Source organism: Montipora foliosa, chromosome 3, assembly GCF_036669935.1.
Source record: "Montipora foliosa isolate CH-2021 chromosome 3, ASM3666993v2, whole genome shotgun sequence".
In the NCBI taxonomy this organism is placed as follows: Eukaryota; Metazoa; Cnidaria; class Anthozoa; order Scleractinia; family Acroporidae; genus Montipora; species Montipora foliosa.
Genome location: NC_090871.1, coordinates 63392214 through 63404713, shown reverse-complemented (window position 1 = coordinate 63404713; position 12500 = coordinate 63392214). Strand labels below are relative to the sequence as shown.

Sequence of the window (12500 nt, the reverse complement as noted above, 5' to 3'; positions counted from 1 at the left end):
AGTGGCTCAAACGAGTTTCAACACTTGAAAGAAACATTCCTATTAGAAGAATTGACACTACAACACTTAATCATTTAAGGTGGCTCAAACCAAGTTTGAGCCACCTAACTAGAAGGATAGAGAGTACAACACTTTATCACTTAACAGGAATGTTATGGTACCATATCAAACACCAATTTTTGCTGAAAAAGATTCGGTCATTTTTATGACATAAAAAGTTGCCGTGGCAACAGGAAAGCCTTGCAAAAACACCCCATATTTTGGCTTTAGCTGCTCATATCTGTAAAACGAACTCTGTGATCCTCATTTTCTTATTTCAGTATGCCAGAATGAAACTTTCTGCAAAGTTTAAAGAAAATCTGTAGAGCGGATTGAGAGCCACCTTAAATAATTGAAAATTTAAGGAGCTCTGAATCCGCTCCTCAGAAGTTTTTTTAACTTTTGAGAGAGTTTCATCGTGGCCTGCTAATCACATCTGTGCAATAAGAAAGTGGGGTCACCAAGTTCGTTTTTCAGGTATGAGCAACCAAAGCCAAAATATAGGCTGTTTTTGTAGGGCTTTCCTGTTGCCATGGTAACGTGTTACGTCACAAAAAGGACTTCTTCTTGTTCAGCAATAGTCATTGTTTCACTTGGTACCATAACATTGGTGTTACGTGATAAAGTGTTGTAGTGTCAATCCTTCTAATAACAAGGTCTCTTGAAAGTGTTGAAACCGGTTTCAGCCACCTAGACTGAGAAGACTACCCTTTTTACTTGTTTTGAAGAGAAGTGTAAAATAATAATTAATTAATTCCTCGAAAGGTCTTCCTTTTGACGCTGCAGAGCGAATGCTAGTACGCAAAACACAATCTAGTATAGTCGCGGGGTGTAAAGAAGCATCCACAAGCATGGTAGTTTCGTAGTTTTATGTTGAATAACTAGACAGGATGTAAAGAGAATTTGTAACGATACGACATTCCTCAAAAATCTATCGTAATACAGAAGTTCAAAGTTTAGTTCGCAATTGCTATGAAAAACACGAGGTGGTGCCCAGTTCTCGAGAATCAAGGGCCTAAACTGGCGCGAATCAATTTTTATTTGTTTCCAATGTTGGAGATAAGTTAAGGCTATTGCGCCTTGATGACTGTAGGAAATAGAGGCATCGAACTTATTTATTTGATCGAATTTGGATCAAGTATTTTAATAACCTTTTACTACTCTGGGGATTTTTCTCGCATTGTAGGGGGAAGTGGTTGGGGGATCTCCAGAGCTCATTTTTCCGGAACACTTCGCTCAAACGAGATCGCTTGCCACGCTGGATAAACACAGCTAAATATTCGCAGCAGTTACCTGCAAGATTCCACGCTGTGGGTTATTCCATCGAGAAACGACACCGAAGACTTAAGAATTTCAGGACACCTTGCCTCCATTGATACCAGGGACGGATCATTCCTTCGGGACGAACTTAAGTAAAAGACGGAGGTTCTTCTGAAGTTCCGTCTGTGTAGAAATAACTAGAAATACGTGCAAAGAGACCAATCACCATTCCAGACGAACAATCACAATAATTCGTCCATCAAGAACTTTCGGATGATTTCCAGTTTGTGCTAAGTTTGAAAGGTGCTATCAATTTTCATATGGGGGGAAAATTTCCCGGATTTTGTCTTTAATTGAACCAGTAATAGAGTCATCGAAACAAAGGGAAACGTTTCCATGGAAACGGTCGATTTCCTTAGTATTGACTTGATACACCAATATGGGCCCAAGGCTGCTGCCTAACGGTCGCCTGGTTGCCTGGGGCGCCTTATTAGGGAGTTTAAGAAACGACAAAAAGCAGTAATATTATTGGTTAAAGAACCAAAAAGATCATGCTGCACGTGCGGCACGCATTTTTTAACATTTCTCTCCTGTACTCGTCAAAACTACTACGTGAAATGACCAAATTTGAGGTTTTGACGACATCGTGGACAAACTACAGTGAATCTTTCAGTCTCGCTCTTTACTTCAAATCCGTCCGTACCAATCCAGTTGTAGGACACTTCGCACATATTTTATAATATAAACAAGATTGAATAAACCCGAAATACTTAGAATAGCTCAAACGTATATTTTGAAGTGACGTTTTCGTCCCCGTAGCCGCCGTGGTTTCTTAAACTCCCTACTTGCGAGCACGGGCGACGAAATTTCTGAACTAGTAACCCGAACGGGCGCCTTAACTTGATTCATCCTGACTTTCTTGTAAATTTGATCCCAACTGGAATTAATTAATTCTGGGCTCTTAAAAAAATGACTCGGGCTACTAAGTTTAGCACATAGCCGAAAATAGTCTTCACCTTTTGGCAGCAATTGAGGGCGCGATCCATTTAGGTAAAAAAAAACCCGGAATATTTGCTTCAAGCGATAATTGGAGGGGTGCCTGAACCCGTTCTAATTACTCCGTTTGGAACTTGGCCAACGGACAAGAAAAGAACACTCCTAAACGATACTAGCCAGAAAATACTTAAAAATTGGTAACTCCAACGTCAATTAGCCCTTATTTTCATCGTTCTTGCTTTAATCTATGGACTCTTAAAATAATGTGTCCACAGCTTGACAGACGACAGTGTCACGGTACTAGCATTACATTTCTATTGTAGTTGGTGTGAATACAATGAGAGTACATGAAGACGCGCTTGTGTAATATTCGTTTGTAAAATGTATCTATTTATTGCTTTTTAGGATTTTTATTGTAGAGAAGAAAGATCGGTTTTTATGAACATGAGTAAAGAGTTAAGGATAAAGAGTTGTTCAGTGTCATTTTCATGTTTTCATCTGGCGAAACGGTCTGTGCCCATCTAAACCGTCTCCACCGACACCGTGGAACAATCAAAAACCTTCCCTCCGCTCTCACGCATTTTTAATGGTACCGCCCCTAACGAGTGTTTTCACTCATGTGACCAGCAGCCGTATTTGCATATTAAAACAAAAGGAATAATTTTCCAAAAAAATAGAGTTCAATTCCCAAAAGAATATTTCACTCCTCAAACATGGCCGTAGATTTGCCACAAGTCGATCGCACGAGAATCCCAGGAGAAAATGTTTTGGCGAGCGAAGCGTGATTTTCCGGACGCGAAGCGGATGAGCGAGCGACGAAGTCAACGTGAGACGAAGGACTTTTCGAAAGTCTAACATGGCAGCTGTTCCTTTGTTTCACTCCTCCAATATGGCCTTCGTGGCGTCATGTGAAAACACTTTTATGTTTAAGTGGGGAAGAATGGTGTTTCGCATTTTCATTAGTTTCAGAGATATCTGTCTTCACATTTTGCAAATTAAAGTGCAAAGTGATGGCGTGTTCCATTAGAGTTCAAGTGAAGAATTTCTCTGAAAAATCCACCTTATTGCAAAACGGCAGCCAGTTTAGTATTCGCTTTAGCACAGGTAGCCAATGCTCGATATATGCGTATTTGTACTGTACTATTTTATGCAAGAGTAGAAATATAAGGATTTAAGTAAATGAGGAAAGGAAAGAAACTTTATTTGTCTAGTCGTTCTAGCGCTGGAGCTCTACACAGGGACACTGTAAACTCAAAACAACGCAAAATGTTATTCTCAAAATTCACAAAAATATTTATGATTTTAAAATAAAAATAGCTTTCCTTGCTTCAGTCTTGTGTGTCTTTGTCTCTGGTACGGTTTCTTGGTCGATTAAGAACGATTTAGGTGGTTTTTGTTGAATCTTCTTTTGCCTCTATATACTCTTTCTCAAGGTTGGGGACCGAGACGAAGCCGCCGAACGGAATCTCCGAAAAGGAAAAGGGCCATTAATTCGCTTCCAAGGCTTCCATCGCCTCGAAATTCCACGTAGATCACGGACGATACCTCCGATACCCATTCGTCTTCTTCATTCGAGCCGCTTGTACACCGAGAAGGAATTAAGGGCCGCCAAACTCTGCAAATATTTGCTTCGAGAGCTATCGGATGAGGCTTTATTCAAAAAGCGCGTAACCGAAACCGTTGGAAGATCGCTTAGCGACCCGCGATTCAATGGTGACCAATCGTAAGTCTTAGGACGGGTCACTAAACGATCTTCCAAGACACACAAGACTGAGGCCACAGAGGAGGAGCGTTGCGTGACGATACTAAAAACGGCTGCGAGGGAGACTGGACCGAGACGAAGGTCCATCCATAAACACGCACAAAAAGAAGTCAAGCGGAGTCATAAGCTCGACGGAATCGGAGTCGGAAGAATCAGAACGTTCCCATTTTCTTTCGACTCCGCTTATGACTCCGTCGCTTATGATCCAGTGAAAACTAGATTGTCGGAGTCGGAAGCAGAAGCGGAAGAACCAACCAATCACAATGCTTAGAATCGAGGATTGTGATTGGTTTGTTCGTCTGCTTCTGCTTCCGACTCTGCACTGCGATTCTGTTTACGACTACGACGCTATTTAAAACCAGCCTATAAGGCACATGAAGGAGTCCAAAACAGCAGTGACTACGTGCTGAAGGTAAAGATAACCCACGAAATCATAGAAAAACGACGAAGGATCGTTCAACGAGAACGCAAGTAACCAGGGAGAGCATCACAGTCCTCAGAGGAAAGTTGCAAATAAGAGGGTTGTATTAGCGTTTTCGTCAGTGCTGTTTTGGAGTCGTGGCGTCTATTTTTAATTTACTGTAAACGTAAGCAAATTCAGCCTTTTGGCTGTAAGGTTTCAAATGCAATAAACTATCTATCTGTACTTTGTGAAAAGAGGTTTCTTCCTGTCAGCCGTGAAGTCGTGGGGGAAATCTGACACCGTGCAACTCAAAAAAAGATAGCAAACATAAAATGATTGAGCGGAAGGCCTCCTCTGGAATAGCAAAGACCAGATCCCAGCAGCTCAATGGTTGGATTACTTTATCCGGTGGGTAAGTCACTAATCTCTACGAAGATTTCAGTATTTGCCCTAGTAACTGTGCATATGCACACTCTAAGCACAATTCGTTAGAAGGTGTGTGAGAAATCTTCGCCGGACACGTTTAACGTGAAGTAAACTGTATAGATGGCCGGGTTTTTACAGTGACGTCATCAAATCCTAAAGTCAAAACCGCAAGGTGTTTTGAATTGTTATCATTCGGAGGTTGAAGATCGCCTATAAATAAATCTTTTTTCAAGTTTCCAGTTCCATGACGTCTCACATTTCGAAAATGCAGCATTTTGAATTTCCGAATTGTCACCTTGCGTGACACCATAACACAAAGGTACTCAGCAGTCTGAGCGATTCAAGTACATTAGGAGGTGTGTTCATGCACCTGTACTTTATCTCATGAGCGAAAAGTGATCGTTTTCATCGCTAAGTTAATTCCGGATGTTCGTCAGTATGGATTTCTGGCCGCCGGTGCACCATCATGGCGGCGCCATACATACGTCGCTCGTAACTCTGTAAAGTTGAGTGAAACGCTTCCACAAATAGCTTCGACAGGATGTACCGCACAGGCCTGAGAATTGGTGAAAATTGCAAAAATAACTTGAAGACCTGAAATCGCCAAACAACGTCAATTTCAACACCCCACGCAAGAGGAACTAACTTAGGTATACACAATGTCCAAGATTTCATCGAGTGTGACCAAACCGTTTAGAAATTGGTCCTTAGACACGAGGGAAAATAGTCCTCTACTTCGCCACTTCGAGAGGTGGTGAAAATTTTTCCATGCGATGCGAAAATTTCACCGTGTTTGCAAACGAGCGAATTTCTCTAGGACCTTAGAAAATAACACCACTGCCCTCCTCAGATGATGGTCTTAATGCGTGCATGCCTCATACTTTTTTTCCCACACTAATCAGAATTCAGTCACTAGGTAAGTACCAGGTAATTGGCAGTCAAGAGCTAAGCACGTGCATTTTTGAGATGTGGAACAACACAGGAAGTGAGCAGTTTTAACTGGTCTTCACACAACCACATTACATAATTTAGATTGCTAAGTATCTTTTCTCCATTAGAGATGATTAGTATAAAAACCTGGGAAGATACCACTGTCCTGCCACGCGAAATGTTCCGTTCCGGTTTCCGTCCACGTTTCAAAAACGCCCGTGCTTTCGTAAACTCCCCATCTTGTAAACACCTGAAAATTCAGGTGCGAGGATCACTTGACTCTTTTGACTATTGGAACCCGCAATTCAAATACATACATTTATTTCATTCAAGAACATTAAGTCGCCTTATGTTTTGGCCAGCACATCAGTAAAATTGAAAATACATATTAACTTCATCCTTGATCGAGTGACACGAATAACAATCCTAACGTCATGAAATATTCACTTTTCAGTTTGAAAAAGACAGAAATCATGCAGAAATTCAACACCTTGAAATGCAATAAACGAAGCTCTCTGTGTTCGGAGTTCAGTTGTTCGGTCTTTTGACTCGACTGGTGGGAGACTCACTTCTCTTGCTGCTTGAGTACCTGGTAACAGCTTTCGTTCCTTCGCTGATTGCGTGCTTGGCCAGCTCATCGGGTAGAAGCAGTCTAACGGCAGTAAAAATCTCGCGCGAACCAATAGTTGACAGTTTGCTGTACTTGGCTAAGCGAGAAGCTTCACGGGCAACACGTTCGAAGATGTCGTTGACGAAGGAGTTCATGATATCCATAGCTTTACGGGAAATCGTAGCGTCAGGATGGACTTCTTTCAGTACTTTGAGGAGAAAATGTGAGTAAGAAGTGTAATTCCTCTTCGCCGTTCGATTTCTCTTGCCGGCCACAGAGCTAGCCGTCCCCGCTGCTACTTTGGTTTCAGTTTTAGTAACCTTTGACACCTTCGGTTTCACGCTTCGACTTCGCGCCATTTCTTATCAACCCGACAAAGCACCAAGCCGTAATATTTATATTGTGGAACCCAGCCGCATCAAATTACCTAGGATCCAAATTACTAGACTATGATTGGTGTTTTCACGCGCGGTCAAGGTCAAAACTAGACTTGCGATTGGTGAATTTCGATCCTTGTCAATTTAAGAAAATCCTCAACCTACACTGAGGGAACTGAGGGTGCTTGCCATTATGCCTGACCATCAGTTCCGAGACCAGTGGAACTAACCAAGAAAAAGTGGAACGACATTTTTCATCAAAAGTAAATTTCCAACCGGACCGAAGCGTTCCATTTCCGTTTCGACCGAAATTTCGGTGACATCACAATGAAATGCCCCAGGAAACAAGAACTTTTGTAAATGGAACTGTACGTTTCGGTCGGACCGGTCAAAGAGGACCACCTCCAGAGGTGGTCCCATATACATGTATTCCTGTCGGACCGAACCGAAACGGACCGTTCCATTTGACTTCAGCCCGAAATTTCCGGAAATTTTGGCTTAATTAATGGAAAGCACCGTGAATTTAGAAGCATCTACGGAGGGCACCTAACAAGAAACCACGAGGAAATACATGTTAGGGAGAGACAAACTGCTCTAAGACTTTCGGATTCTACGATACAGATTTCTTATAACTAAAACATCATCTAAGAGATTTACATTTTTGGAAGGGATGTGTCTCTCAAAGGCTTTCGGCTTAATATGCTCGTCTTCCACTACGACGACTCCTTTTGTATGACCATCGAGGATGAAAAGCGACTAAATGTCCTTTTGGCCTGGGTAATCCCCTAAAACGTTCGGCATTGAGGGAAAATGTTTTACTGGTAAAACTATAGTTTCTCCAAGCAGTAAAGTCGAAATCTTGGGCCATCTCGGCGAAAACGAAGTAAAATATATATTTTTTTAAATACACACTGGGATTTTCGTAGAGTTCTCAGGTATCAATTGCCAAATAACTATGAAAACGGATTTTGAAATTCTCTAATGCCATCATCGTCTTCTGAAGTCTCCGCCCACACGAAAACATAAGCTTTTTTGAAATGTTGCTTTTTGAAACCGTTTTCAAATCCCTCGGCCGTTTCAGCAGCGTTGTGGGTTATCATGAAAAACGCACCAAAACGTTTACCTTCTCAGGACGAAACGCTGATAATTGTCTCGAAGTATAAGTACCACTTTGCGTCGAACTTTGCAAATGGCAGTAGAGAAAAGTGGAGTATGGAAAAGAAATTTGAAAACCCCCACGCACGCGCAAACACTCACGCATACACGCGCACGACTCGTTTTCAACCAATCTCTTAAGTTCTCCCACAGGCAAACCATCCTCTGCCAGCAGGGGCCGTTGTTCATTGAGATCTGAGCATCGATTGTTATTTATGGAAGAAATACAGATGAACAATACTGTGGCTTTAATTTCTTCCAATATGCAGAATTTAAAGCAAATGATTCAATAAAAGTTTGAAGAAAATATTAACAGAGTCATGACTCAGTCTCAAACAAAGACTCGTAACCAAGCCACAAGCAAAAAGTCGTAACCAAGCGGAAACTCAACGGTCGCCGTGTGGTGTTGTCTTTTTATCGATTCGTTTGGGACACTAACAGAAGCCTGACGTCGCTGGCAGGGCTTCAATTGCGCGGCTAGCGGATTGAGGTGAAAGAAAAACCTTTGCCCTTGAATTCTACGGTGGAACTTTAACCGTGGGAACATTTTAACCAGGCATATTTGACTAAATTTGATGGGGTCCTTGAAATTAAGTGTTCAGCCTATAACCGTTGACAACCGACGACCTGATAAATGGCTTAATTCGCGTCGAATCTGGGAGAAAACCACACAGGAAGGAAGCGACCCACAATGGCAATAAGGCTATGCTTTTTAATTGACAAATTTTTCGTAAAATTATCCTTTATCGGGATTCTCATACAAATCCTTATATTTTTGTTGGCTTTCCTTCACACTCAGCTTGGGGTAAGTGTGGTCTCATCGGCGTTTTGAGATGTTTCAATGTGGATGATAGAGACCTTCCCTTTTTAAACGAACTACTTTAATTTAAAAGGCTCTATTCACACTAAGTTGTAGATTGTCGGGAAAAAAAAACGTCAAAGCGTAGAAACCTCGTTTCCGTACGTCTGGGATGCCTGTGGTGCGCCAAACAAAACATTTTTCCTCCCTTTGCGGAAAGAGCCGCATTTATCTCGGTATTGGATCAAATATTTCATCCCCATCTATAAAGTAAACTTCTGATGGTTTTCACTTTATTTTCTTGTAAACGTCTACAAAAAAAAATTACACAATCGTAGCTTGCACATACAGCACAAGTTCTGCGATATTAAAAATGAAAGCGATCCACAACGCAACAAACACTGTCAAACTATATCCATGATTTTACTACAAGTAATAAACTGAATTTGATTGCCTCAAACAACTTGGGAATAAGATGAAATTTTAGAGTGTCTCGAAGTATTGAGAACAGTGAGTTTAACTAAACGAGAAAGCGTACGAAGGGCACAGAAGATACTCAAGAAGAGTCAAAAGACGAGAGGAAATTGTCCCAAAAGGAAACGAAAAATTGAGACCCCTACTCGAGCATAAACGAACATACATGCAACATTTTACGTCTGATGACCGGACAGTGCTTTCCTGAGGAGCTGGTCTTTTTCCGAAGATTTGCAGAACACCTTAACAACCTTAATGACACCAAACAGAGAACAGGTGTTCCGACGTAATATTCAACTTTGTTCGGGGTAAGAGAGCCACATTAAACACGTTCCTGGAGACATCAACGACAGCAGATTTGTTAGCATCTCCAAGTTTCGGCAGAGCAACTGACTTGCTACACCCCCTCACAGTACCAAAAGCGTGCCCTGAAATCATCACTGCAAGAAACAAAAGCTGCGCCTGTGGAGGAGTGTGTGAGACATCGAATGTGATTGTTGTGACCTGGGGAGGTGAAAAAAAAGTAACGTTGTAACAGACCACTTATCATCTGACTTGAGCTCGCTTTCGCGTCATCTTGACCAATAATTGAATAACAGACGAAAAGACAACAAAGAATAACTATGTAGGTAATTCCTTAGTACTGCATTGCGCATCCCTACTGCGCACGATTTTCGCGTCATTAGCGCGCGCACATGAGCACGTGCGTGTACAAAACGTACGAGATTTCCCTCAGACTAAGCCCTGTAGCGAAATAAATGCTCCTTTTCTCTCAAACGGTGACCCCCGATTTTTTTTCAGGTATTTGCTAAGAACAATCGAATAAAGACCCTATTTGAAGAAGCAAAAAAGTTTGATACTAGAACATGATTTTTTTTGGAAAACAATTCCGTACTGGGTGTATTTTGGCTAAGGCGAGGACTTCAAGCAAACCACAGAACTGTCCCAAAAAGTGCACTATTCCTACAACCACGCAATCAAAAACGGCGTAAATGAAGCAATACTGCTTATGTGAATAAAAGAAGCTTTATTTTTCAAAATAAAATTTTGTATCTTTCAAGTAACCAAGACTTAATTCTGTATGAAGGTGATTTTAAGAGCCTGCTGACGCGTAAACAAGCACAGTGACCCCAAATTTTTATTGCATTTTTTTAATGTTCATATCATGAATGTTAATTATGCCACGTTTCCAAAAAAGGTGATAGTAGAACAATTTTAAGGGAATTACCTTAAAAACGAGTTATTAGGGAGTTTTAGATCTACGACGGCGACGGTCGATGATAACGTCACATCCACAGATACCTTGGCTCTATCATAATTATGTCTTTTACGATTTTTCAGTCTCTTAGGTCCTACAATGAGGGTGAAGTATCCTAAAAATAAACTGGTACGAGGGGCTTCAGAGTGGAAATAGAGAATAAAAGATTCTCTGTTGCATGCTTACGTTGTCGTCAAAACCTCAAATTTGGTGATTTCACGTCGTCGTTATGCGGAGGACCGCTAACTTACTTGCTAAAATCCGTGCTGCACGTGCAGCACGATTATTCATAATCTTTTAACCAATAATATTATTGTTTTGTGGCGTAGTCGTAGTCGTAGTCGTCGTCGCTTCTTTAACTCCCTATTAGGGAGTTAAAAGGGAGTTTAAGCAAAGACGACGGCTACGGCAACGAAAACTGCAGTCCAAAATACAATAATATAAGTATTTCGCGATTATTCCGTCTTGTTCACACTGTACAATATGGGCGAACTATCCTGTAACTGGAGTGGTATGAACGGTTTTAAAGTCAAAACTGAAAATGACTTTTTCACTGTTATATGCTCACGTTGTCGTCAAAACCTAAAATCTGGTGATTTCACGTTGTTGTTTTGTGGAGTACGGCAAAGAAATGCAAAGAAACGCTTAAACTCCCTAAAGCAAAGACGACGGCTACGGCAACGACATCGCCACAAAGCAAGAACATCACTAGTTCAAAACAGCAAAAATACTCGTGCTGCACGTGCAGCACGCATTTTCGCGCATTTCTTTGCCGTACTCCACAAGACTAGAGGGAGTTTAAGAAACGACGACGGCTACGGCAACGACAACGCCAAAAAGCAGTAATATTATTGGTTAAAAGAACCAAAAAGATCGTGCTGCACGTGCGGCACGCATTTTTGAACATTTCTCTCCCGTACTCGTCAAAACTACTACGTAAAATCACCAAATTTAAGGTTTTGACGACAACGTGGACAAACTACGGTGATTCTTTCAGTCTCACTCTTTACTTCAAATCCGTCCGTACCTATCCAGTTTTAGGACACTTCGTTCATACTTAATAATATAAACAAGATGGAATAATCATGAAATACTTAGAACAGCTCAAACTTAAATTTTGAAGTGACGTTTTCGTCGCCGTAGCCGTCTTGGTTTCTTAAACTCCCTTAGGGCGCTTAAGCAACGGCGACGGCAACGAGAACGTCATCTCAAAATATAAATTCACGTTATTGTAACCACTTCGCGACTATTTCAACCTTTTTAATGTGACAAGGATGTGGTAGTTCCTCAAAAATGACACTGGTTTGAACGGCTCTTAATTTAGGGGAAAAATGAAAATTTATCCTCACGTGATGACGTTTTTTCATAAAACCTCAAATTTTGCCATTTCACGTTGTTGTTTTGCAGGCGACAGCAAAGAAATGGACAAAAGTGAAAAATGCACGTGCAGGGCGTGCAAAACTATTGTTGTTTCCCACCAAGAGCTCTTGCAGCTCGGTGGGTACGGCATCTAGCCGGCGGTGTTACAGTGCGGCTCCTGCCTTGAAGTCGGACTTCTAACCATGCAGTTGTCCGTTAGCCCGTTGCCAGGCAACTGACATATGATCGTTACACCAGCAACCTCATCAACAGTTTCCGGAAAAATGAATTTTGATAAAGTTTTGACTTGGTAATTCGATTGTCTGCGCCTCGTTTTATCGCGCGCGTGTTGCGCGTGTAGTCCGCCTCGTGTAAAGGCCTAGCCAAACGCTCGCAACATTTTAACGCAACATCTTACAACATTGTTGCATGATGTTGCGACATGTGTTGAACGGGCTGGCCAAACGCATGCAACATTTTTAACGCAACGCGTCGATGTTTATGTGCCCCAGGCCCCTAGCGCTCAACAAGTGGACCTAGCGCGCATGCTCTGGTGCAAACATGTTGCGTGAACGTGGCCAAACGAGTACAACACCATGCAACATCCAAAATGTTGCACGAAAAATTAGACCGTTTTCAAATTTGACCCAAC

The 12500-nt window shown here is 41.6% G+C and overlaps 3 protein-coding genes across 3 annotated transcripts in view; 1 reads left to right on the top strand and 2 right to left on the bottom strand.

The window, feature by feature from the left end:
- LOC137997928 (high affinity cGMP-specific 3',5'-cyclic phosphodiesterase 9A-like) overlaps positions 1–2767 on the top strand; it is a 40998-nt gene extending 38231 nt beyond the window's left edge. Inside the window, exon 18 of the mRNA XM_068844255.1 lies at positions 1–2767. This exon is cut by the window's left edge and continues 445 nt beyond it. The gene's annotated coding sequence lies outside the window, so the exon portion shown is untranslated.
- Positions 2768–6344: 3577 nt separating this feature from the next.
- LOC137996207 (histone H2B-like) lies at positions 6345–6785 on the bottom strand. The gene has a single exon (XM_068841628.1). It carries the CDS (start codon positions 6783–6785, stop codon positions 6345–6347), a length of 441 nt encoding a protein of 146 aa, XP_068697729.1.
- Positions 6786–8652: 1867 nt separating this feature from the next.
- LOC137997926 (cleavage stimulation factor subunit 1-like) overlaps positions 8653–12500 on the bottom strand; it is a 36393-nt gene continuing 32545 nt past the window's right edge. Inside the window, exon 16 of the mRNA XM_068844253.1 lies at positions 8653–9735. Coding sequence (XP_068700354.1) covers positions 9629–9735 — 107 coding nt within the window. The 3' untranslated portion in view covers positions 8653–9628. The remainder of the gene's footprint in view (positions 9736–12500) is intronic.